We start from the raw sequence: 25698 nt of genomic DNA on the forward strand, positions 1-25698 counted from the left end.
CGCTCTCTGCCTGCTTGAATAAAGTCTCTTGCTTTGCTGGTATGTATGTCTGCACGGAAAATTCATTTCCAAGTGTTAGACAGGAGCCCGCTCTCAGGCCCTGGAAGGGGTCCCAGGTCCAGTAACATTTCCAAGTAATGTAACTCCATCAAAGAGAAAAGCTCAAGAATACTTATGGGAATACAAAAATATACAGCATTCAATGGGGTAAAATTCATGATTCTGGTGCCCAATCAACCCTCAGTTGAAGGAAACAAGTGGAAAATGAAGAGGAAGGAACAATGTCCTATCTCAGCAATTCTATGAATAGTCGCCTCCTCTCCCATTTTAAGGCTATTGATATTTTCTTTTTTACACATCAAAGTATTGTTTGACTTATTACAAAAGCACCCATTACTACAGTTTTTTTTTAAAATCTTGGTCAACAAATGAATCACTAAAATGAGAATATCAAACAAAAAGAGAACAGGAGAAATGCCTGCAATGCTTTAAAAGAATGAAGTTTCTCCCTCTCTCCCTATTTCCTTTGTCTCCTCTTTCTGCCCGCCTCTGTAAAAAGTCCTCAGTTTCTTTACCTCAATCTCTTGCCTTCCTTTCTTTTTCAGTTTAACTTAATACAGAATGCTCAGTGGTTGCCATGCTTGGGCTTAGTTGCCCCGGGGCAAGAGGGATCTAGGGCTTCCCAGGTTGCACTAGTGGGAAAGAATCTGCCTGCTAATGCAGGAGGCCTAAGAGACCGCAGGTTCGATCTGGGGGTCGGGAAGATCTCCTGGAGAAGGAAAGGGCAACCCACTCCAGTATTCTTGCCTTGGAGATTCCCAGGGACAGAGGAGCCTGGCGGGCTACAGTCCATGGGGTCGCAAAGACTCGGATATGACCGAGTGACTGAGGACCCAGGCCCATGGGGAGTCTTAGTTTCAACTGTTTCCAATGTTTTCAGTTCAGGATGAACCCTGCATTGAAAGGGAGATTCTCAACCACTGGACCACAAGGAAGTCCCTTGTCCTTATATTTAAATTGGTAGGTTTTAATGTCTTACACATACTTCTAAAAGAAGAAGGGGTCCTACTCAACAGCCCCTCACGGTCGTTCAGCGCCTCTTGATCTGCCCTCTACCCCACTCTCCCAGCCCTGCGCTGTTGGCCCGGAGCCCATCTGCCCTGTCCCTGGGCAAACGGAATCACACCTTTGGCCGCATCTGTCTGGATGGCAAACCGGTCCCACACCTCCCGGCTTCCTTCAGGGGCCATCTCTTGCTGGCATGGAGCGGGGTCGGCTCCATGAATTGAGGGAAAGTGGAGATCAGTGAGCAGGCAGGCAGACGAAGGGAGAGGGAGAAAATGTACCGGGCCAGAGATCGGCAGATAAGAGAGCCGCTCAGTAGCGGAAGGGAGAAGCCCGAGTAAAGCGACTAGACACCATGTGGACAGGGGGAGGCGAGCGAGCAGAAGAGGCGCGCGACGGCGGACCGCCCAGGCAGTCAGCTCCGAATCGCAGGAGGTGAGCCCGGCCGGAGGGGTCTGCGGGCCGGGCGGGGTGGGACGTGTGCAGCCAGGGCAGATCGGGGGGCTTCCTGAGCCCCCGGCCCACAGCCGCCCGCGATGAGCGAGGCCAGTCGGGTGTGCTCCGGCTACTACAGCCTCAACCACAGCTTCGTGGAGCCCTTCCAGTGCCCCCGGCGCGGCGAGGGGGCCACCCTCCTCTACTGCTGCGGCTTCGCCGACCTCAAGTACTGCTGCAGCGAGCCGGGCAGCTACTTCCCCTACAAGCACAGCTACATGTGGAGCCTCAGGTGGGCAGGGCCGGGGGCTGGCGGCCAGGGGTCTGGGGAGGCTACCAGTCGCGCCACGCCGGGAGAAGGGAGGGCGCCCGCGTCCTCGCGACACGCTCGGATCCCTCTGCGGGGTGGGGGGGATAGGAGCCCCCAAGGGCGGGTGAGGGCCCTGCCGAGAACCCGTTTGTGGCCCCTGTCGTCCGGGTGAAGGTCGCGCTGTGGTTCTAGAGCTGTGAATCCGCCCGGAGACCAGGGCGAGGCGCGCGCGTGAGGAGCGCGGGAGACTCGCCCTGGGCGCAACCGAGCGGACTCCTCTGCTCTCCTCCCTCCCTCGCCCGGGGACCAGTCCCAAGTCCCCGGCTCTGCGGGCACAGACTCACAGATAACTTGAGGAGGTTTTCATTCTCTTTTTGATTTGAGTTATTTGGTGCATTTGAATGGAAAGGGGCTCTTTTGAGACTCATTTTAAGGCGTTAACCAAGGATCTGAGTAATTTAAGCCTCCTTGTGCCTGAGAAAGAATTTGCTATATCCTTTAAAAAAAAAAAAAGGTGTGTGTGTATTTGGGCACGCACAGGCGACAGGACTTTATAATTTGCCCTTTCAGTTGATCTCACACTATCTCCGAACAGAACTGGAGATCCACAGAGAGGAAGAGTTTCAGCTGCTATGATTACACACCGAAGAACCTTTGCAGGACACCCCCTGTCTCAACATCTGAGCTTTTTGGCCATTGCTAGAAAATGAAGGGACTTTCAAAGGTGGTGTCTTTCCGGCCTCTTTTCCCCATGATGGGAATTTTATAATAGTTAAATATTAATTTATTCAATTGGTATTCACACAGATACTTTCATTATGAAGTGCTTTCCCTCCCCTCCACTCCAAAGGATTGAAAACCTAGACCTTCATTCTTACATTGCGCCTGGAGAAGGAATATGGTGCTGGGGTTATAGGAAAGAACTGCCACACCACCAGAAATTGTTTCTGACAAATTAGCTAATGTCTGGGAGAGAGAAAGAGGCTGACTCTGCTAAGAACGAGGAAGAGCACTTTTTCTCTCAGCGTCCTAGCATGGTCTAGAACTTGGCCAACACATGCCAAGACCACAGCAAATGACTTTAAATGTTACTTCTTAGAGCAGTAAAGTCATTTTTTTTTTTTTTTAATGCATTGCAAGCTTCTAAAAAAATCTCAAAGGAATACCTGCTTACCAAGTTTAACTACAAACTAAGGTTGTGCCCTAATAGGCAAAATTTCAGAAAATAGTGACAGCTTGTCCTTACTACTTGGGGAAGAAATCTGTATTGCACTGGGATATTACCTGGCCTTTTGGAAAATGACATAGTAACCCAGCTCTGAGTCCTTGGAGGTGTTAATAGGGTGGCAGCACCTCTGAGAAGAGACTGTCAATTCTCAAGCCAGACTCAATTGGAAAAGTGCCTGGGATTTTCAGGTCCCTGAATAGTTCAAGAGTGACAAGCAGCAGAGGATAGAAAACCTTGCAAAGGTTTATGAGGGCACAAAAGAATGAACAGCTTGCTGGGGTCTTCATTCAGCTCTGACAATGCAGCTCAGTTGCTGGGAAATATAAAAATCATTTCAACTGATGGTATCAGTTGGCAATGTTAATCCCGGGGTTCTTCTTTAGTTATTGAGCTCTGAGAACACAATGGGGAGGTAAACATTTAGAGCTTCAGTTCCCTCATATTCTTTGCTCTCTCCTCTAATTTAAAACAGTCCAACTGTGAAAAATTTCTCTAATGTCACTAGCATCTGTTCTGAGATTCTGTAACTGCTGCAGAAAGGCTCAGGTATGGTACCTCCAGGTAAACGAAGTTGTCAAGTCAGAGAATTCATTAATGTGACGGCAGCTACAGACCTTTTCTCAGGGATTTAGAAGCAAACTGCCCTGTGGTGCTGGGAGGGAAAGATAATTCTCCCTTTTCTCTGCCCCACTCTCATCCCTTCTCCTCTTATAAATAAATCCCTAACCTCTAAGGGTTCCCTTTGGAAACCTTCTTCAGAACCTAGGAAAATAACACGTGTTGCACAAGGCTACACTTGAGTTCAGTAAGTTATTTACTGAAATGAATACTTTAGGAGATTCCCAGATCTGCATCTTTATCTGGAGTTTTGCATGCATAAAGCAACATTTCTAGAAAGTGGAACTATGACACTGAAACAGTTTGTTAGGATTATGAAGAATATCTTTTTATAACAGAAAGAAGTGCCATGCTATTTTTATTTTTCCTTCAAATCATGTGACCTGGTTTTTAAATTGTGTATTAATACATGTGAAGCCCATACTATGTCATTGAATTCAGTTAAGTTGATGATTTTACTTTTAATTGACTAAATCACTTTTTCACTTTTAAGATGTTTTTAATAACTGGGTTTTCGTTTCAGAAATCTTTCCAGATGTCTGGCCTCCTAGCTGCCTTGTGAAGCAAATAATTAATTAAGTGGCTTACGTTCCTATATGTCTGTGTAGAGTCCTAACCCTTCCTGATACATAGAATTTACAAAAGTCAGCTTTGGTGCAAACAAGCATGAAAGAGTGGCTGCCAGAAGCAGAGAATCAACCCCTTGAAAGAGAGGGCACCAAGTGAGGGCAAATTCCAATTTAAATGTGTAACTATACACTGACTCTGCCTCTCATTGGTGACTCAGACGGTAAAGTGTCTGCCTGCAGTGTGGAAGACCCGGGTTCGATCCCTGGGTCAGGGAGATCCCCTGGAGAAGGAAATGGCAACTCACTCCAGTATTCTTGCCTGGAAAATCCCATGGACAGAGAAGCTTGGTAGGCTACAGTCTATACAGTCGCAAAGAGTCAGACACAGATAAGCGACTTCACTTTCTATACCGACTCTAACCAGAAAATTACCTAGCCTACACTTGGGTGCAGGGCTAAGGGAACTGGGCTGATTAGCAATAAACAAGCACAAAAATCTTTTGAAGTCTGACTCCATGCTTTTGACTCAGAAGGCAAACAACCTATAAATGGCAAAGAGACTTTATCTTCTAACATCAAGCGTAAGTGGGAAGAATTTAGCCCTTCGCTTTCAATTCTGTTCTTCTTCTCAAAGCAGTGACATACCCAGTATCCCTGGTCAAATTCTCCCTTCCCTCCCTTTTGGAACAAGTCAAATTTGTTAGCGCCCTAATCTCTGGGAAATAGCAGAAGCTGAAAGGAAGCCAGGAAGATAATGAAGAAAAAGATCATTACCTTTCAATGACTAGTCCAATGATTGTTACTTTTTCAGTGACTACAAATTGATCAATCATCAGTCACTTATCATTTACTTCCATTTATGAAACTAACTGCAAGCTAAATACTCTATTAAACACTTTTAAGTGTGCAGATCACTTTGGGAAAGTCAACAGAAGTATCTGCTCTTTGAGCAGTTAAAATCTATAATTTTATGTCTTTACACACCCCCACACACATAGGGCTCATGAAAGTACATGTGTTTATATATTAGTCTTTCAAGATAACTTTCTTTTTTTCCAAGCTTTTTTTCCCATTTGAAAATATTAAGTTCACAGGTTTGTGAAAACTGCATTATTTCTCAAATGATTAGTCTTATACTAACTGTATCAGGAGGAATGAATATAAACTGAGTGCTGAGCAAATATCAGATGTGCAATGCGTTTTTAGAGAAAAGTACAAAGATTTCTTCCTTAATGCTAGAAGCCATTGGTGTTATGTTCTTTTAGAAAGGAAAACTTCAGATTGAACATGAACTTTATATAAATTCCATAAATATTACTTTCCTTTAATTAAACTTTCTTCTTCTCTCTTGTAATAGCTATGGTTTTGTATATTAATACATGATAACTCCCATACACATCTCCAAAATAAAAGTTCTACACTTCTGGCAAGCATTTGTTTCGGTATTTTTGCAGAGGTAGATCCCTGGTGGCTTAGATGGTAAAAAATCCACCTGCAGTGCAGGAAATCTCTGGGTCAGGAAGATCCCCTGGAGAAGGGAATGGCTACCCACTCCAGTATTCTTGCCTGGGAAATCCCATGGACAGAGGAGCCTAGAAGGCTACAGTCCATGGGGTCACAGTCAGACATGACTGAGCTACTAAACATATTTAGATTTTTTTCCTATTTATCTTTTATTAGTGAACCTAATCTTTCCCCTAAAATACATTAATAATAGAGGTTTATTGGATTGAGATGTTCTTGAACCATCCCTAGAGAATTATGTGACCTTTTACCTGTAATATGAATTCACGTGGTATTCTATAGTAATATTAACATACAAATGTATAGAGAAGTACAGTAAGAATTTGATGGTAGAAAAAGGTGAACTGTAGATCTCAATCATATGTTGTTTATAGTAAAATATAATTTGGTTATGAATGACTGAAACAAGCACTAACAAGATTTAAACCTTTAGTTTATGTGCAAACCAGTTTGTATGACAGTCACAATGTTTTTTCTGTTTTCCTCAGCGTTGGTGCCCTGATCGGATTGGGAATTGCTGCCCTTGTTTTACTTGCCTTTGTCATCAGCGTCTGTGTTCTTTGCTACTTATTTCTGTATACAAAGCCTCAAAGATTAGACACTGGCCTTAAACTTCAACACCTAGAGGCTGTTTCCACTCAAGAAGGTAATCAGTAGCCATTATTTGCAACCAATTACCGGTACTCTATTCAAAGTAATAACCAGTGCCTGGGTGGCAGATTATACACTTAAAAATGAATGCTTTTTGAAAATTCAGTTTATTATGTGTCTTTATAAAAATTTATGTTGAATTAGGCCTTAATGATGAAACACCTTCGAAAGATTGTGCTCAAGGAAAAAATAGTGGCAGGATGTAAATGTTCTCATGAAAAATAATACATTGATCTAATAAATCCACTCTAATTTATTTAGGTGTCCCTCAATTATAAAGGTTGTATCCTGTTGAAATTTTTAAATTTTGTTTTTTGATGGAGCCCAAGAAGTCAAATAAACAGAGGAACAAAATATTTGATGATTAATCCTCAGTGTTGTATTGCTCTAAAATGATTAGTCAGTGGTCAGTTAGGCATTACTTGTGTGCCCACTGTGTGCAGAATTCAGAGGCATATAAAAGAAATTAAAAAATAAATAAAAGACAGTTTTTGTTCTTGAATAGATCACAAACTAGTTAAGCGCTATGGGTCTGTGTATATGTGTGTGTATTTGTGTATGTAGTACAACTGTAAATTAGAAATGTTAAAATGTAAGGTTTTTGGAACTGAGTCTCATTGTTATCTTAAAGTGCAATGCATGCTAATCATTACTATTATGAAACAATTAGAAAGAACTGGTAAAATTTTTGTGAATACAAATTTCTATTAGTGTAATTTAAAAGTCAGTTCAGTCGCTCAGTCGTGTCTGACTCTTTGTGACCCAATGGATTGCAGCATGCCAGGCCTCCTTTTCCATCACCAACTCCCGGAGCTTGCTCAAACTCATGTCCATCAACTCAGTGATGCCATCCAACCATGTCATCCTCTGTCGACCCCTTCTTCCCCTGCCTTCAATCTTTCCCAGCATCAGGGTCTTTTCAAATGAGTCAGTTCATCAGGTGGCCAAAGTATTGGAGCTTCAGCTTCAGCATCAGTCTTTCCAATGAACATTCAGGACTGATTTCCTTTAGGATGGACTGGTTGGATCTCCTTGCAGTGCAAGGGACTCTCAAGAGTCTTCTCCAACACCACAGTTCAAAAGCATCAATTCTTCAGTGCTCAGCTTTCTTTATAGTCCAACTCTCACATCCATACATGACTACTGGAAACGGACCTTTGTTGGCAAAGTAATGTCTCTGCTTTTTAATATGCTGTCTAGGTTAATCATAGCTTTTCTTCCAAGGAGCAAGTGTCTTTTAATTTCATGGCTGCAGTCACCATCTGCAGTGATTCTGGAGCCCAAAAAAATAGTCTGTCACTGTTTCCATTTTTTCCCCATCTATTTGCCATGAAGTGATGGGACTGGATGCCATGATCTTGGTTTGCTGAATGTTAAATTTAAGTCAGCTTTTTCACTCTCCTCTTTCACTTTCATCAAGAGGCTCTTTAGTTCTTCTTCTCTTTCTGCCATAAAGGTGGTGTCATCTGCATATCTGAGGTTATCGATATTTCTCCTGGCAATCTTTATTTCAACTTGCACTTCATCCAGCCTGGCATTTTGCATGTACTTTGCATATAAGTTAAATAAGCAGGGTGACAATATACAGCCTTGATGTACTCCTTTCCCAATTTGGAACCAGTCTGTTGTTCCATGTCTGGTTCTGACTCTGTTGCTTCTTGACCTGCATACAGATCTCTCAGGAGGCAGGTAAAGTGGTCTGGTATTCCCATCTCTGGTATTCCATTTTAAAAGTGGTGATCATGAATTTTATTTTGATACACATATTGAATATATTTAGCAAAAATTTAGACTATATATAATATATGTATTTAGAACAAGACACAGGTGCTTACTAACTTCTGTCTGAAAAGAAAGTGAAAAGCTTTCTTCAAAATAATTTAGAAATTTCCTTCCCGTATGTCCCACTTTAGCTGAATCCAGAAACTTATGTTTATGGAGTACATACTCTTCAACCTTCTCAAATACACCAGCACTGTCTAACTGCATTAGCTCTAGTTTTCTTCTCTGTAGAGATCTCAAAGGGTGCCCTGTATCACAAAGCAAGAAGCCAAGATCCGTTTGGAGTTCTTTTTCTGAAGCACTGTTTAGAGATTACATGGCCGAATTGACAGGTTGTTAGCTGAATTTAGTCCAATGGCTTAGACTCCTTTTCTCCACAGGCAACATGAAGCAGTGGACTAGTGATTATCAAATAATCAAATAGTAAAATCAATTTTTGTCTCAATTGCTTAGACAGTTTATAGTCCTTACATTTTATTGTGTGTAAGAATCACCTAGGGAGCTTTTTAAAACCAGAAATATCAGACTCTGCATTTCAAAACAAATTGCTCCTCTTTCTGCCCTGATCTTTCTCTCCTGCTGTCTATTCTTCACAGAGAAACCAGAGGGAGCTTGAGTCAGGTTACATCACTACTCTGGTCAAAATCCTAATTGCTTCCCATCTTTCAATAGATGGGAATGGAGCCCTCTATGTATGGAGCCCTAACTGTGAAGTATGGGGGTTTGCCCTTTCCATCTTTATTTCTTGCATCTTATGTCCAGCCACCTTGGCATCTTTGCTGTTCCTTGAAAATCCTGCCTCAGGGCCTTTGCACATGCCATCTCTGTACTCTGGAATGCTTTTCCCTCACTTTCATTTTCTTTAAATCTTTATTAAGTCACCTTTCCTCATCACTAAATCTGCATCTTTAACTTCAACATGTCATGCCCCCTTCCTGCTTTATTTTTCTCCTAAGCACTTATCACTCATTTACTATGTATTTTACTTATCTATTGTCCAGTTTTTCTCTATTCCAACTAGAAAGTTCCAGGAAAGTAAGAATTTTTGTCTTGCTTGCTCACTATGTGTCCCTAGTGCCTAGCATGCGCTTCCCAGGTGGCACAGAGGTAAAGAATCCACCTGCCAATGCAGAAGACACAGGAGACACCAGTTTGATCCCTGGGTCAGGAAGATCCCCTAGAGAAGGAAATGGCAATCCACTCCAGTATTCGTGCCTAAAAAATTCCAAGGACAGAGGAGCCTAGTGGGCTACAGCCCATGAGGTCACAAAGAATTGGACACAACTGAGTGACTGAGCAAACAGCACCTAGAACACTTAACAAATGTTTATTGAGCACACAGCACCTAGAACACTTAACAAATGAACCAATGAAGTAGCACCACACTTCTGTTGTAGGCGATTAAAAGAGCATGTTTATCGTCACCATTATAGTCATCAAACATTCACTGAAGGCCCCTTCTATACAATGCTTGTGCTAAATAAAAATTGATTGTTTTTTCCTGATCTATCTCAGGGACTACTCCAAAACTTTATTCAAGCTGGCTCTGAGAGCCCAGCAACAGAATTAGTTGGCTTGTTGATCCTTCTTGTAGTCTTATGGCTCTTTAGCTAAGGAGATCCATTAATGTACTTCTTACATAGTAAGTTGAGGCTACTGGCTTGCAATGAACTATCCCCACTCCGCCCCTCTGAAAAACACTGTTTATCAAGTCAGCAAATTAATTCAATACACTTTTCCTGAGTGACTGCTCTTGGTAAGGCAAAATTTTATACAACCACTGCCTTCTGCTGCTTTTAAATTAGATGATTTCTGACTTATTGGTTGATATTAACCAAGTAAGACATAGTGGAGAGTTTAAAACAAAATAGGTAATTCAAATATTACTGGAATAGGAAGGGAAAATGGTTTATATTTGAAAGTAACTCTTCAAAGTTATAATTAAAGACCATTGCTGTACCTATTGTTAAATATGCATGGTTCATTCCAATGATTCTTCCACCCAGGGATAGATGCCAGTGTTCTAGCATGAGAAAACAAGACTTTATTCCATTTAAGGAATGCCTTTAAAGGTTAGGAACATAATATTATGTTTGTGTATCAAGCAAGTAAAACTACCTCAGAGAAAAATTGATTTCACCAGTTACCACTCCTTTCTTTTTTTAAAAAATTTTTAATTTTTTAAAAATAAATTTTGGCCAGGCAGCATGTGGGATATTAGTTCCCCAATCAGGAATTGAACCCATGCCCCCTGCACTGGAAGTATGGAGTCTAAACTGCTAGACCACCAGGGAAGTCCCTATCACTCCTTTCAAAACCATCTGTTCTTAGGACTCAACCTCCCATTATTTTAATTTTTTTTTAAACGTTTTAATTTTGTATTGGGGTATAGCTGATTGGGCTTCCCTGGTAGCTCAGCTGGTAATGATCTGCCTGCAATGCAGGAGACCCCAGTTTGATTCCTGGGTCGGGCAGATCCCCTGGAGAAGAGATAGGCTACCCACTCCCATATTTTTGGGCTTCCCTGGTGGCTCAGCTGGTAAAGAATTCGCCTGCAGTGCGGGAGACTGGGGTTTGATCCCTGGGTTTAGAAGATCCCCTGGAGGAGGGCAGGGCAACCCACTCCAGTATTCTTGCCTGGAGAATCTCCATGGACAGAGGAGCCTGGCGGCCTATAGTCCATGGAGTTGCAAAGAGTCGGATGGGACTAAGCATAGCACAACCAAGTTGATTAACAATGTTGTGATAGTTTCAGGTGAACAGCAAAGGGACTCAGACATACATATACATGTATCCATTCTCCCCCAAACTTCCCTCCCATCCAGGCTGTTACATAACATTGAGCAGAGTTCCCTTTGCTATACACTAGGTCCTTGTTGGTTATCCATTTTAAATATTGCAGTGTGTACATGTTGATCCCAAACTCCCTGACCTTTCCTCACATCCTTCCCCGCTCTCCACCGTTGGCAACCATAAGTTTGTTCTCTAAGTCAGGGAGTCTCTTTCTCTTTTGTAAGTTCATTTGTATCATTTCTTTTTAAATTCCACAAATAACCTCCCATTATTTTAATTTTTAGAATTGAGATGTTTGGCAGTTTGAATGGCCTAAAGGGAAGCATGTTTTTGTGCATATACTAAAGCTGACTTAAGGCACTGAACTTTTTTTGTTCCTATAAATGGCTGTAGTGTTACAGAAGAAACAGGCCCAAAATGGAGTCCTTTGTGCTAAGCCCATCAGCAAACCAAAACTCTATACCTAACTGCAGTTTCAATCTCTCCCAGGAGAGAAAATTTAAACCTACTAGTCTGGAATTTCCTGATCAATACTAGTGAGGTAAACTGCAGGACAGGGTGACTTTACCAGAAAAAAATCTTTTGTTTATGATTTCCTTATCCTCTCCCCCTTTTCCTATAAAATCCTTCATTGCCTGCATCACCTCAGAGCCCCCTTCTACTTGCTAGGTGGGATGCTCCCAATCCGTGAATTGTTGGATAAAGCCAACTAGGTTTTCATATTCACTCAGCTGAATTTTGTTTTTTAACAATAGTCCAAGTCTAAAATAGTCTAATCTTGGACTATTTTGCCAAGATTTTTCTTTCAGGTATCTTTATTCTCTTCGGGTTCATTATTTTTAATGTATACAATTGAAGGCTTTACACATTTTGAATTGATCCTGAAAACAGCAGGTCTCTGGTACTGACTACAGGCAGAGTTTAACTTGGCTGCCTCCAGGCTCACTTAGTACAGAAGCACCATTGCTAAGCAATTGATTAGGCTTTAAATTGTGTCCCATAATCATTTTCTTTCTTTCTAACTTTTGTGTTTTGAGTTACACCTGTATCAAATGCTAATGTTTAAAAGAATACTATGGTTTGTAAATTGTACTGTACAGGACAAAGAGTTCTGGGCAAAGGATGATTGTGTGAAGGACTTCTGAGTAGACACTCCTGGGATGAGGGCTCATGGTATAAATTGTGGAAGAATTAATGGTTAACAGGGGAGTAATTAAAGGGATGATTGTTTTAGATTCTTGCTTCTCAAACTTCTCCATTGGAGAATCCTTAAAGGTAGATAAGAAAGGAATGGGTACTGCCAAAATTCCAAGGTTTTCTTGGAAAGGCTTGCTCTATGAGCTTTAAATTATTTGAAGATGCCCATTATACTTTTTAAAATATGGTAATTTTTAATTTGATTACAAATATAATGACTTGTTTTATCTAATAATAACATCATATCCTTTCCACTTCTGAGTAAAATTGATGCTCTTGGGAGATAAAATATATTCATCCTGTGGCTTTGACTATCCATTGACACTCTAGGCTTGTGGAGTATGGTGGAGAATCGAGGAGAGGGTTCTTAGAAGCAGAGTTTTTGATGAAAATGAGAAGAGCAGAGAGTAGAGCTGCTTGACACAAATAAAATAATATTGTTGTATAGGAATAACAGACAACTCCAATTACCTATTATTTGATGGTCTCTTTTGCAAAGGCAAGCAATATAAATGGAAAAGGGTAAACAAATCAGCAGTAAGGCACAGGTTGTCTAGGAGAGAAACAGAAATTATATCTAGAAAACTGAGAAAGCAAAGCAAATCTAACAATCACATATGCAATTATTTGTTCTGCCTGTGAGCAAACCACCATTTGGACCAGCTCAAAATGGTTTGCTATATTTCTTCTTAGAAGGCATCCTTATGTGCCCAGAAAAAAAAAAAACCTTTCTCTTAATGCACTTTCTTATTAGGAAAATTAAAAAATATAGAAAAAAACTAGTAACTTCATCCATGATCACACCACACAGAGGTAACAGATATTAACAATGGCGAATATCCTTCACGGATTTTTTTTTCTATGTATCTATAGATACATGTATGTATAACAAAATGGGGGAAAATGAATCCTATAACATGGATTTTTTTTCCACTGAACAATACTGACATCAGTGTTTGCCAATAAACACCACTTTTAATGATTCCATTTTATTACTTTGATGGAGTGCTATGCATTTTTATTCTTTTATTTTGACATAGTTCACACTTCCAGAGAAGTTGCAAGAAAACTAATTGTTAATACTTTGCCTGATTTTCTTCAAAATTGACTTTCTTTTGATGTATAATATCTGAACAATTTGAAAATAATTTGCAGATATCATGCTATGTAACAAAATATTTCAGTATGTGTTTCTTAGGAACAGCAATTTTTTTCTTATGTAATATATTTATCAAAGTCAGGAAATGTAACAGCTATATAGTAACATTATCTAATCTGTAGTTCATATTCAAATTTTGCCAATATCCTTAAGTAGCTATTTTTTTCTTATCTAGGATCTAGTCCAGAGTTACATCTTATAATTAGTTATCATATTTCCTTAATCATTTTTTTGTCTTTGAAACTTTTTGCCATTACCAAGTAATTTGTTGGGAGGTATGAGAACATCCTGTTCCTCCTTCAACTACCACCCATGGTTCTTGACTAAATGTTTTCATTCAAAATTCAAGATAATTTCTGAATTATTATTATGATAGCTATAAAATAGTGATTTTAGAGCCTCATCATTTCTTCTGTGTTTATTAGTTGTTATTCTACTACAAGGAAGAGCTTTACCTCTTCCACTTAATTTATTAATATCAGTATGGACTCAGATCTTTATTCTAAAATACTCTATTACTATCATTGTTTATTCCAATTCATAAATTATCCCAGATTTGGCTTGTGGGAGCCCCTTTAAATTGGGTCCTATCCTTTTGAAATATGTCCATCATTTTTTGAGCATTTTTTTTTTATGTCACAAAATGTTCTCAAGCCTCCTGTACTTTTCCTTTTTCCTGTGCCAGCTCTGAAATCTGCTATTTCTCTAAGACGTCTGATTCATTTTAGTTGGGAATGGTGTTTAGAAACCAAAGTCTGAGTATATCATACTTTATTAAATTATTGGCTTGGAACTAGCTTCCATTTTTTTTCTACTAATACTATACATATGCATTGAACACTGAAGTATTTTCCTAGCATAAATCCCTAGGAATGGAATTGCTGAACAAAGATTTGGTACAAATAAAAGGCTTTGGATACAAGTTGCTAGCTGTCCTCCAGAGAAGCACTGTTTCATGAGTATTTTTATTTCAAAAGATATATATCTTACTAATTTCACTGAGGGAAACCATATAGTGTTTTTAAACTTATCTAATTAGGAGTGAAGGCAGAAATGTTAATGTTCCTTTGTCATTTTTTTGTGGTATATTGTTGCTCATATTCTTATACACATTTTTCTAGGGGGGTGTTCATTTTTCTTGGCTTTAAGGAACTTCCCATACAGTAACTAACTTTTTTTTTTTACATATAATGTAAGTATTTTTCATAGTTGTTGCCTTTCTAATTTTATATGTGACAATTTTTCAACTGTATGTTTCTCCTTTTGTGATTTCTCCCTTTAGTTTCTTTTTTAAAAAAATTAAAGTCGTTTCCCTTTAGTTTCATACTCAGGAAGTTCTCGTGTGCTTAGTCGCTCAGTCATGTCCGACTCTTGCGACCCTATGGACTGCAGCCTGCCAGGCTCCTCTGTCCATGGGGATGCTCCATGTAAGAATACTGGAGTGGGTTGCCATTTCCTACTCCAGGAGGAAGTGCTTCCCACACTCTAAGATATAAAGATATTCACCTATATTTTCTTCTCATACATTATCTGTTTTTTTACTTTTAACTCTTTAATAATCCTGGAATTAAATTTTTGTGTAAAGTGTGAAGTAGGGATTTGCCTTTATTTTTACTTTACAAATAATGAGCCAGTTGTCCAAATATTCATTGGGAGATCTTTTTCTCGTCAATTTAAAATGACACCTTTGCCATAAACTAAATTATTATATATACTGGGATCTGGTTTTAGATGTTCTGTTCTGCTAAACTTATCAGTCTGTTTATTCTTAAGCCAGTAATATACTCTAAAAATTATTGTAGCTATATGGCTTAATATCTGATTAAGCACGACTTTCTCTTCTTTCCCACTATGATTTTTCAAAATTTCCTGGCTACTTTTGTAATGTTCAGTATTCCAAATAAACCTCTGAATCACACTGTCAGGTTTTTAAAAATCAAGTGGTATTTTGATGGGTTGTACTAAATTTATAGGTAACTTTGCAAGCTATTTTTCTTCGTAGCCTTAATACCACTTCAACCAAATTCTGCTCAGAACACTTACTAATTATGATGCCAAATTATTTTTAAATGCTATTCTTTGTTTCAAAGAGATTTTAAGAACTCGCTGTGACCTCAGTAAAAGATGAGGTAATTTGAACTCAATGGCAGAAAAGGACACTTGTGTCTCCTGAAGGGACCTTTCTACTGAAAATAATGAATCTGGAATTTCCTGCAACTCTTTTTGCTCCTAGAATGTAGAAAATCAAATTGCTCAGTAGAGCTACTGCTACTTTTAGCAGTTGTGAGTCCTCCTCAGGGAGCAGGGTTAGGCAATGCTGGCTGATATTGGAACCAATAGCAAAATAGAAGCCAATCTCTCACTTTGAAAATTCATTCAAAAGATTTAAAATATCAGCTAAATTCTTTTGTGAGCTATGCTAGTCATCTATGGTTGAAAGAATCCAACAATGCAGAAAAGAAAAAAAAAGTCAAATTGTGGAAAAAATAGGGTAGGAAAAACATTTCTGGAGAGAACTGTCCATTCCCTGTTGGAGGGGCAAGTCTAAGATTTTTTTCACAATGAATTATTAACTGTATTTTCATGAGATACATATGTGTCCTCCAGGGGAAGGCAGAGCATTGAAGGGAGAGGACAATAGATCACAGGGTCACAAGGCAAATTTTGCTCACTTCACCATTTCCCTCAGATCCAGTTCTGCGGTTCTGTGCATTGCATTAAATTTGAACGGAAAAATGTCCCCTCGTAAATAAAAAACACCTTTAGGGTGCAAATTTAAGATTGATTGTTTCCACTAAAAGAAAATGCAAGATGAGTTGGGTGGGAGAGATTTCTACTAAATAATAACGTGAGTCAGCTGATTTGTCACTGAGGCTGCTATAGGGTAGCAGATTGGTAATGCAGAAGCTGGGAGGACACAGACAGTGGCAGAAAAGCTTAATTACAGTCCTGCCAGATAGCCCGAAGATAAGGACCTGCAGTGGGGCTCAGCATTCTTTTGATATTTTGAAATGGCAGGCAAGAGCAGACTTCACAGAAGAGTTTCAGGATAAATGGACCTCTGAGGAATGGTTCTGAAAATGAATGTAAAATTTAACTATCATAGAAAAAAAAAATGGCCTAGTTTGTGATGAGGATAAGTGGAAAGATTTTGATGAATTTGATTTAAATGGTGAATTTGATTTGTTTGATGAACTGAATTTAAATTTTGGCAAAGGCCAAAGCTTTAATTTAAATGATGGGCTGAGAGGTGTAGGATTAAAGGAAGGTTGAGATTTAGGGATGTTGACCAGACTGAAGAAAAGAGTAAAAATGGGACATGAGCAGCAGAAAGGGCAACTAGTGTCAACCCAGGAGAGCACAGGGATGTTGGATCTTTGCAGTCTGCACTCAGGTAAAGAAAAGAAGAAATTAAATAAGAAAAATCCTGTATGTGTAACAAATCCCTTGAGAGCCCAATGGTATTACAGATTTCTTATTTAAAATTTAATCCATGTTGTAACCTTCTGACAGAACAGGCAGCTGGTTTTATCTCTTTGTTGGTTAAGACAGTAGTTTCTGTTTATTAAAGGAAAACTACGAAAAGGTGAAAAGGAAAACTAGGAAAAATAAGATTTTTTCTCGTCTCTCTTTTAAAATCATTCCAAAGGGATGCAGTTAGCTGGACTCTGATATCACTACAACCACAGCCCCACTTAACTGCAGTTGCTTTTCCATAATATGCCCAATTATTCTAACTTACCAGAGGGATATACATTGAAAGCACCTTTGACTTTTAGAAGATGCAGGTTTGATCCCTGGGTCAGGAAGATCCCCTGGAGGAAGAAATGGCAACTCACTCCAGTATTCTTGCCTGGGAAATCCCATGGACAGAGGAGACTGGCAGGTTTCGGTCCAAAGCATTGCAGAGTCAGATACGATTGAAGCGACTTAGCACGCACACACACAAGCTGCAGGAAGAGAGGGAACACCAGGGTGTTGACTTCCTAATCAAAGTTCTTGCTTCAAATGATGTCAGTATGGTGTTTATATCAAATCTTTTCTTATCTTCTCATGTAGCAAATCAGTTTGGCTAGTGGAATTGCCTTGCCTTAAGGAGCCAGTCTAAGAAGTGATCTTTGTACCTGCATTGGTTAAAAGGATCCAGTAGCCAAGGACATAATGAACCAGGGCTGAGGAACAGGGGGTTTTACAAGTCCTAGATGAAGGAAAATCTATAATGCTGCAATGTGTTTTGCAAGCCTTTAAATCTCAGAGGGCAGTAGACAGGTTAGATAAATTCTTTCCGTTGTTTCCAGAAAAATACATAATGGAAACAAGCTGACTGCTCTGGAGATGGCTTAAGAGAGAACACCAGACTAAGGGATTCCTAGAGAGAAGCTCAAATTAAGGAATGAACTGAGTTTAATCCTCATAAAAAGCAAAAAACCCTTTTATGTGACAAGGTAGAAAAACCATCTTGAATGTTTCACTAGAATATTAGGAATTTAAGTGTGTAAAAAGCTCAGGAAACATGAAGGATTTGAATTAACCAACATTACAGTCTTCAGACTTTCAGGACTTTGACTAAAAGGTTAAAATTTTAGATGTTTAAAGAAATGCTGGAGAGGGAAGAGGAGTAAGAGGCACAAACTATTATGTATAAATAAGTGACAAGAATATATTGTATAGCATAGTTCAGTTCAGTCGCTCAGTCGTGTCCGACTCTTTGCGACCCCAGGAATCGCAGCACGCCAGCATAGGGAATGTAGCTAATATTTATAATAACTTTAAATGGAGTATAATCTATAAAAATATTGAATCACTATGTTGTATGCCTAAAACTAACATGACATAAATCAACCATACTTCAACAAAAAAGAAAAGAGGGCTTCCCTGGTGGTTCAATGGTAAAGAATCCACCTGCCAATGCAGGAGACATGGGTTTGATCCCTGGTCTGGGAGGATCCCACATGCCATGGAGCAACTAAGCCCATGTGTCACTACTGAGCCTGTGCTCTAGAGCCTGGGAGCTGCAACCACTGAGTACATGTGCCACAACTGCTGAAGCCTGCACTCCTTGGAGCCCATGCTCTGCAACAAGAGAGGCCACTGCAATGAGAAGCCCAGGTACCTCAACTAGGGAGTAGCCCCCACTCCCTGCAACTAAAGAAAAACCTGCTTAGCAACGAAGACCTAGCACAGCCAAAAATAATTAGCTAATAAAGAAAACAAATGCTTATATCAGATACAAATTCTGCCCAGATAATATGGAACTAATTTATATTTTAAATCCTTGGTCTTTTTAAACTTTACCTGCTGTGATACTGTAGAGTACCAATGATGCTAAACCAATAAAAATAAACCTACAAACATTTTATTTTCCAAATGTATATAAGGCAAATAGTTTCAAGGGTGTGTATATATATATATATATATATATATATATATACACACACACACACATATATAAACTTAGTAATGGGATATACATATATATATATATATATATATATATTACATACATACCTATACCCTGGAGATATACATATATATATCCCATTACTTAAGTTTATAGCAGTTACATTTGAATCTCAAATATCTTTTAAAGTCTACCTTGCAAATAATAGTCAAAAATCTATCAGGTCATCAAATTTTCACGCCAGCTTCCCCAACTACATTTATCTTAAACAATTTTGCTTGCTGATTGGGCAAAGAGCTACTTGCCAGGCTAGAAAATGTTGTGATTACCCCACATTTTAAACTTATGATACTTTCAATGTTAGCTCAGCGAATGCCATGCATTTCAGGCATATGGGTAAGATCTGGGAGCTGGAGTGAGACACTATCCTTCAAAACTTATCAGTAACATTGCCCCTTAACAACCCACAGTGGAGGATGTCCTCACTGACTCCAGAGAGCAGTCTATGTAATTACTTATAAATGGGCAAAGCCAGGCAGTATGAACTCACTTAAAGGTGAGGCTCAGACTCATCTAAAGAAGGAAAGTGAAAAAGTCATATAAGAAGACAGACTAGATGGCAAACAGTAGAGAAAAGCTACTTCTAATAGTGAAATCTCTTGACTAGTGAGTCCCCCTTCCCCTTTAGGTAGTTTTGGAGCAGACTTTCTAAAATTTAAAGGATAAGTAAGAGTATTCAAGCAAAGGACAGAGTTAGGGATACCGGGCAGCTGGAAGCATGCAAAGGCTTGGGGCAGAGAGAGCAAGCAAGCGAGCAGGGCAAGTCTGGGAGCCTGTCGGTCAGTATCTCTGTGTGTCTGAAATGGGAATGGGGCCAGCTGAGCCAGGAGGGGGAAGCAGGGCTGATCCTCAGTCTAAACAAGAAATTCAGATTTGATCCTAAAGGATTTTAAGTAGGGAGAAGCTGTTATGAGGAAATGTTGTATGAGCAGTAACTATTATCGTATTGCTTGATAGTATCGCACCTTTTCTCACTTAATGTTGTATACAATATAACATTAACAGAACATTCAATATAATTAAACATTTCTTAGAAATTACTTTTTCAAATTAAATGGCTGCATCATACTTCACTACTATTGTTAAGGTACTTACATTATTTGGTATTGAAAATAATCAGTGAGTATCTTTATATACAAATTTTAGAGCTCATCTCTCATGGATTCCTTGGGAACTTCACATTAAAATCACAAGGTACGAACACTCTAGACTTAAAAAATAAATGTACCAGTTTACATTCCCATTGGGCTGTCCCATTAGCCCAGCTTCCTAGGGCCCAGCAGGACACCCCCCACTACGGGTTGATTTATAGAACAACATTCAAAGGGGCAATATTATTTATAAGTCTTGAAGAATGATGTCTCACTACAGCTAGCAGATGTTGCCCACCGGCCTGAAACATGCATGGCATTATTCTCTGGGCTACTATTAAAAGTATCTTAAGTTTAAAATGTGAGGTCTTGAGTGGTACCATATACGGTGTTATTACTTTTCTTCTGAAGTTTTGTGATGGTAATATAGATTACTAACATAGTAAATATAGATTATTCTTAGCCAAGAAAGATTACTTTTAATCTGCTCTTAATTGAGACATGAAAAATGGTATTATAATGTTTTGAATTTACACATCTTTCTGACTAGTAAGATTGGAGGTGCAGTATATCTTTTGTCCATCGCTTTACCAACTAAGAGGTGTTAATGTCTTACATATGGATATGTAAGTCCCTGTTATGTTAGACATGAATCATTTGTTCTAAACATTTCTTCCCAGTTGACTTTCAGCCTTGTCTTGTGCAAATGACAATTTTAAAACTTTTTACTATGTCACACTTTCAATCTTATTATTTCACTCAACAAACTTATTGAACACTAGCTACATGCAAGGCAATTTTCCTGCATCATCAATGAATAAAATAGTAAGAGATCTCTGGCATGTGGTGCTTATATTTTAGAGAGAGGAGACAGATAATAAATGATAAACAAAATAAAAAGATAAATTATATAGTATACTAGAAGATCAGTACTATGGGAAAAATAGTAGAGAGCAGAAGGAACTGGGGATGGGATGGAGGGAATGTAGTTTGTAATTTTAAATACAGTGCTTAGGTCCCATTGAAAAGGTGACTTTTGAACAAGGAGAGTTACCATACAGATAATCTGAGGGAAGAGCATGCCAGAGTGAATAGCCAGTGCAAAGGTCTCGTGGCTAGAACATGCATGAAAGTCTGGTCAAAGAGGTGAGAGTGAGAGTGAATGAGAGGACAAAGCAGAAAAAGATGAAGTCAGGTATATTAATGTGTGTGTGTATGAGAACATGAAGGCCATTATAAAGACTTGGGTGAGATGAAGGGTTCTGAGTAGAGGATGTGCTTTATGTTTTAAAGGATTACTCTGAGTGCTGTGCTCAAAATAGAACAGTGGTACAAGTGAAGGTGGTCTGATTCTGGATGTATTTTAAAAGTGTAGTCAACAGGATGTCAGATGAATGGGTGGTGGGGCTGAGAGAACAGGAGCAAGGCTGACTGAGGTTTTAGTCCTGAGCAACTAAACACACGGAGCTGCCAGCAACTGAGAAGATGAAAACTGTGAGAAGAGTAAGCTTTTTTTTTTTTTTTTTCTGGGAATGATCCAAATATCAGTTTTAGACTAAGTTGGAGATGTCTATTAGATACCCAAGTGGAGATGGCAACTAGGCAGTTGAGTCTAGAGTTCAGGAGAGGTGCGGGTTAGAGAGATGTATCTGGGAACGATCAGCAGAGATAGTCTTAAAAACTGTGGGACAACTGAGACGAATAAGGGAGTGAGACAGCGACAGGAACCAATGGTTGGAGCCATCAGGCCCTCCTCAGCCCAAGATGCCTGGAAGAGGAAAAGGGACCAACAAGAGATACCGAGAAGGAGCAATGGTGACACCAGATTGAGGCAAGGAATGGTGGCATCTAGGAAGCCAAGGAAAGAACATGCCACTGATGGGTCAAATAAATGTGGCTTGTGAAGCAGACTGTGGGTTTACCAACAGGGGATTGGTTAATAGCACCATCTGTGATTTCTTGCACCGCTTTCACATATTTGTAAATTTTTAAAATATATTTAAATTTGTATATATTGGTGAAATACATTACATATTATTTTCACACTTAAGTTTTCTAACATCATCCACTGATTATAATGATCCATTTCTTCACTATGAGCTTATTAGTCTAACTTCTGATGAGCAAAGATCCATATTCCTCCACCCTTGAGCATTCTGGACTCATTTACATAAACTGAGTGAATGGGATTGTGGAACAAACATGCGCTTTTTAAATGTTACATCTAAATTGATTAGATCTAAAGGCAAAGCCTTAAGATTGTTGTAAATTATGATTGACTTGAGCTTTGTTCACTTCATGCATAGGGACAGTCACACTTATACCAAGCAACCCAGAAATTGTTACCTTCTGATCAAAAGTGTAGCTTCCTCCAGGGAAATTTAGAGAACGAAAGGTAAGCATGGAAATGAAATCCTTACTTTTGTTACTGAAAATTTCCCTTATTTGACCTTCAGGAGAAAATGCTCAAAAACAACTTTGCAATGATTCAATTCTTACTCATCCATAGTGTTTAGAGGACATCTTATTTCCAATATTCTAAGAAGTTTATTTTTTAAGGACAAATTTTAAAGTAAAATTTGATGTCATAATTTCAAATAATTATTTCATTTTGTTTTCTGTATTTATTTGCAGGCAACTCAAATAGAAAAAGCAAAGCCCCCCGTTCGAATGCAGCATCAAATTCAACAAATTAAACGTTCTATGAGGCTGATGATATAATTCAAGAAAAAACAATGGATACGACACAAATCAACACTGCTTATTGTTAAAAATCCTGTGTTGTAAAAGCTCACTGGAAAGACGGAGCAAAAAAATAAAGAGTACACTTCAAATACAGTTTGTAATAATACTTTTCAAAAATTTGCCACACACAAAGCCAGACACAGTTGTAGTTTTGATCATTCAGTTAATTTATTAAATATCCACTAGGTTTCTGATAGATTTCCATGTAAGCTTCCTTTTATTTGTTAATTAATGTGTTTCTACATTACATGAAATTATGCTAACATTTCAGGAGAAATTATAGAATTTATCAGTAACACAGATTAGCACACCTATGTCAGTGAGGAACAATGAGAAGTTTATGTCACATTACCAGCGTTTCACAAGTTTCTCATTCTTGGAGGCAGTTATTTTTACTGGATAAGGTAAATCTCAGAGAGGTGGCCTTATGAACGAGAAGTGGCATGTTCTTAAGTTCTTAGAAATCAACCCATGCCTCTTTTAGAGGATTTGCTGAGCTCACAATGTATTATTGCCTTTATAAAAACTAACATTCGATAACAAAATATATCATCATGTATAATCTGCATGATAAATATTTTCTGTATACCAAGGGGTAATCAAAACAAAAATCCTTCACTGATAAAGCTCCTAAGGAATTTCTAGAATGAAAGTTATAAAGCAAACAAGTTAATTCTCTGGTCCCACCTAAGTCTACTGCAGTAATACCATTTAGACATCTAGAAATAAAACAACAGTTTCTGCAAATTAAACCTGCTTTAAAAGATTTTTATTCATAAATATGATTCCTATTATAAGAATGGAGACCTGGTCCCATAATGGAATTCAATAGGAAAAAAAAGAATTAATTTTAAGCTGGCTCTGCTAAACATATCCACTGTGTTGTACAAAGTTTCTATAGTTGGAAGACTAGCCTTTCAAGATGTGCCAAATACACTCTGATCTGTTAGGGTAGAGGGCAGGTAAGGAATGTTTTATTCCTCTCTGGCATGCAAAGCTCAGGGTTAGAAACTTTTGGTCATTAGCCTGTCAAAATTTCTATCAAGAATTAGGAATTCTAGCACTGTCCAGTAGAGGTTTATGTGATGATGGAAATGTTCCTTCTGTATCTGTCTTGTCTGGCAAGGTAGCCACCAGCCATATGTGGCCACTGGGCACTTGAAATGTGGCTAGTGCAACTGAAGAAATACTTTTTCATTTAACTAATCTAAATTTCAACAGCCACTTGTGGCTAAACTGACAGCATAATTCCAGGCCATTATTGCAACATCCTACTGCCTGTGTTGTATTTCCAATTCAAAAGGAACACAGTTTTGCCAATGTTTAAATATTAAAATTGCTTAGAGTGTGTGTGAAGTCTGAAAGTTGAAAAATTTCCACTACAAAAATGACATTTTATGTGGTTATAAAAGCAAAGAATTTTCATTTATTTTTTGAGAAAGCACATAAAGCTTGATCTCAGATCCAGCTTTGATGAAAAAAAAAAATCCCAGACAATTGGCTATCTTGATACACAGATAATAATAGTTTTATTACTAATTAGATGTTGCCTCGGGTGAAAATCTCAGTTGAGAAAGTTAGTTAAGGCACTGGTTAGTCTACTTTTGTTGAGTAAGGACAAGAGCAGAGGCCATAAAGAATAAGAAGCAGGAAACTTAAGAGACAGGCAGGACCAACAAAATCCTCCTGATTCCCCAGACTCTTCCCAACCTTTCGGAAAGGCAAACTGGGGTTGGGCATGTATCATGGGTTGTGCTCTCAGGGAGGCAACCCAATTCTCCAGCACTCTGCAAATTTTTGGAGGAGTTAGGAGGAGACAAATGAGGTCTGAAGACCCTGAGCTTTGCAAGTGAAAGTATCATTTAGTGGACATAAAAACCCCTACTATTCTTGGATGCCAACTGCCTGGGAAAAATCAAGTCTCAGCACTTTTATCAGCTGAGGTCCATGGAGCATTCCCTGTTGAGCCAGGGAACCTGAGGGAGAGCAACAGGGCTCACCGAGTGGACCAACTGTGTGTGACACGGTAACTTTGAAGCAGCTGTGCTTCATAATAATCACAATATTGAGACAAAATATTAAAAGAAGGCTTACTGAATTATTATAGTCTGTACATTGAAAAATATATTTTAAATGATTTATTTTGACCAAAAATACTAACATTATGACAGAATATATTCTGTCAAAAATAACCTAAAATAAAACTAAAAGCAATGCATCCCAAATTATGTACATATGCATGTAATTCTGGGGATGGGTCTGATAAAGAAGACAGTAGCTTTTTAGAAAACTTAAGTTACTGTAGCTTTTAGAAATAATCAGAACTTAGAAAAGTGGGCCTAGAATAAGACACCAAATAACAGAAAATCAAATTTTCAAATTACTGTTTATGTGGGCTTCTGATGAAAGCAAGTTCATCCTTTAAAAACTGTGAATTGGATTATGAAATGGATGGAACGCAAACCCCAATAAAAGTCACTTCATTCCTTGTTTGTTGTTCAGTCACTAAGTTGTGTCTGACTCTTTGCAACCCCAGGACTGTAGCACTTCTTTCCTTAAAACTCTCTGGTGGGGTCTCTTGCTTACAGATAAAGTCTAAGCTCCCAAACATGGAACATAAAACCTCTTACTCTTGTACCTAAGAACCTAGAATGGTGGTCTTGGTTCTTACCACTCCTGTCCTACACAAGGCTTGTAATTCTTGACACGCACACCCCAGCCTTGTCTATTGTAGGCTTTGTTCACGGTACTCATTCTGTCAGGAACTGCTCTAACTCCCACTCTCATCCTCAATCAAAATGTACTCCAGGCACTACTTTTTCTAGGCAGCTTCTTCTAACTTCTCCAGACTGTCAGGTACTCCTTGAAGTCTTCCAATTACTGCACTTAATACCTAATGATGAGTTTGCTGATTCTCCTACCAACTAAACTCTGAATTCCTTTCAGGGAAGCAAATGTGTCTTATTAATCTCTGTATCCCTGGTTATTTAACATAGTGTTTGCCATGCTAAGTTCTCAATAAATGTTTACTGAAGAAAGGACTCAATGGCATTTATCTAGACTATTAATG

The 25698-nt window shown here is 38.9% G+C and overlaps 2 protein-coding genes across 15 annotated transcripts in view; one reads left to right on the forward strand and one right to left on the reverse strand.

Annotated features, from left to right (window-relative positions):
• SREK1IP1 (SREK1 interacting protein 1) overlaps window positions 1-25698 on the reverse strand; it is a 374836-nt gene that overhangs the window by 316004 nt on the left and 33134 nt on the right. For 2 of the 14 annotated variants that reach the window (XM_081518349.1, XM_081518346.1), the window contains exon 6: window positions 17171-17281. The exons of 6 other annotated variants lie outside the window; for them this stretch is intronic. In XM_081518349.1, the coding sequence (XP_081374475.1) occupies window positions 17262-17281 (20 nt within the window). In that variant the 3' untranslated portion in view covers window positions 17171-17261. Of the gene's footprint in view, window positions 1-6491; window positions 8115-12643; window positions 12726-13953; window positions 17282-25698 lie in introns of those variants that run through there. 6 more of the 14 variants (XM_081518339.1, XM_081518350.1, XM_081518353.1 and 3 more) reach the window with 6 other exon arrangements.
• On the forward strand, window positions 1317-25117 carry SHISAL2B (shisa like 2B). Its single transcript, XM_081518357.1, has 3 exons — window positions 1317-1792; window positions 6238-6395; window positions 22518-25117. Exons 1-3 carry the CDS (start codon window positions 1602-1604, stop codon window positions 22577-22579), a joined length of 411 nt encoding a protein of 136 aa, XP_081374483.1. The 5' UTR covers window positions 1317-1601; the 3' UTR covers window positions 22580-25117.

Source organism: Giraffa tippelskirchi, chromosome 8, assembly GCF_054371585.1.
Source record: "Giraffa tippelskirchi isolate mGirTip1 chromosome 8, T2T-mGirTip1v1.2.pri, whole genome shotgun sequence".
In the NCBI taxonomy this organism is placed as follows: Eukaryota; Metazoa; Chordata; class Mammalia; order Artiodactyla; family Giraffidae; genus Giraffa; species Giraffa tippelskirchi.

What these genes read in the sequence shown, in the direction of transcription:
- SHISAL2B (XM_081518357.1), top strand. Translation starts at nt 1,602, where the DNA reads ATGAGCGAGGCCAGTCGGGTGTGCTCCGGCTACTACAGCCTCAACCAC. An exon ending in AGCTACATGTGGAGCCTCAG is followed by an intron (nt 1,793 to 6,237) that starts GTGGGCAGGGCC and finishes TGTTTTCCTCAG; the next exon opens with CGTTGGTGCCCTGATCGGAT. An exon ending in GGCTGTTTCCACTCAAGAAG is followed by an intron (nt 6,396 to 22,517) that starts GTAATCAGTAGC and finishes ATTTATTTGCAG; the next exon opens with GCAACTCAAATAGAAAAAGC.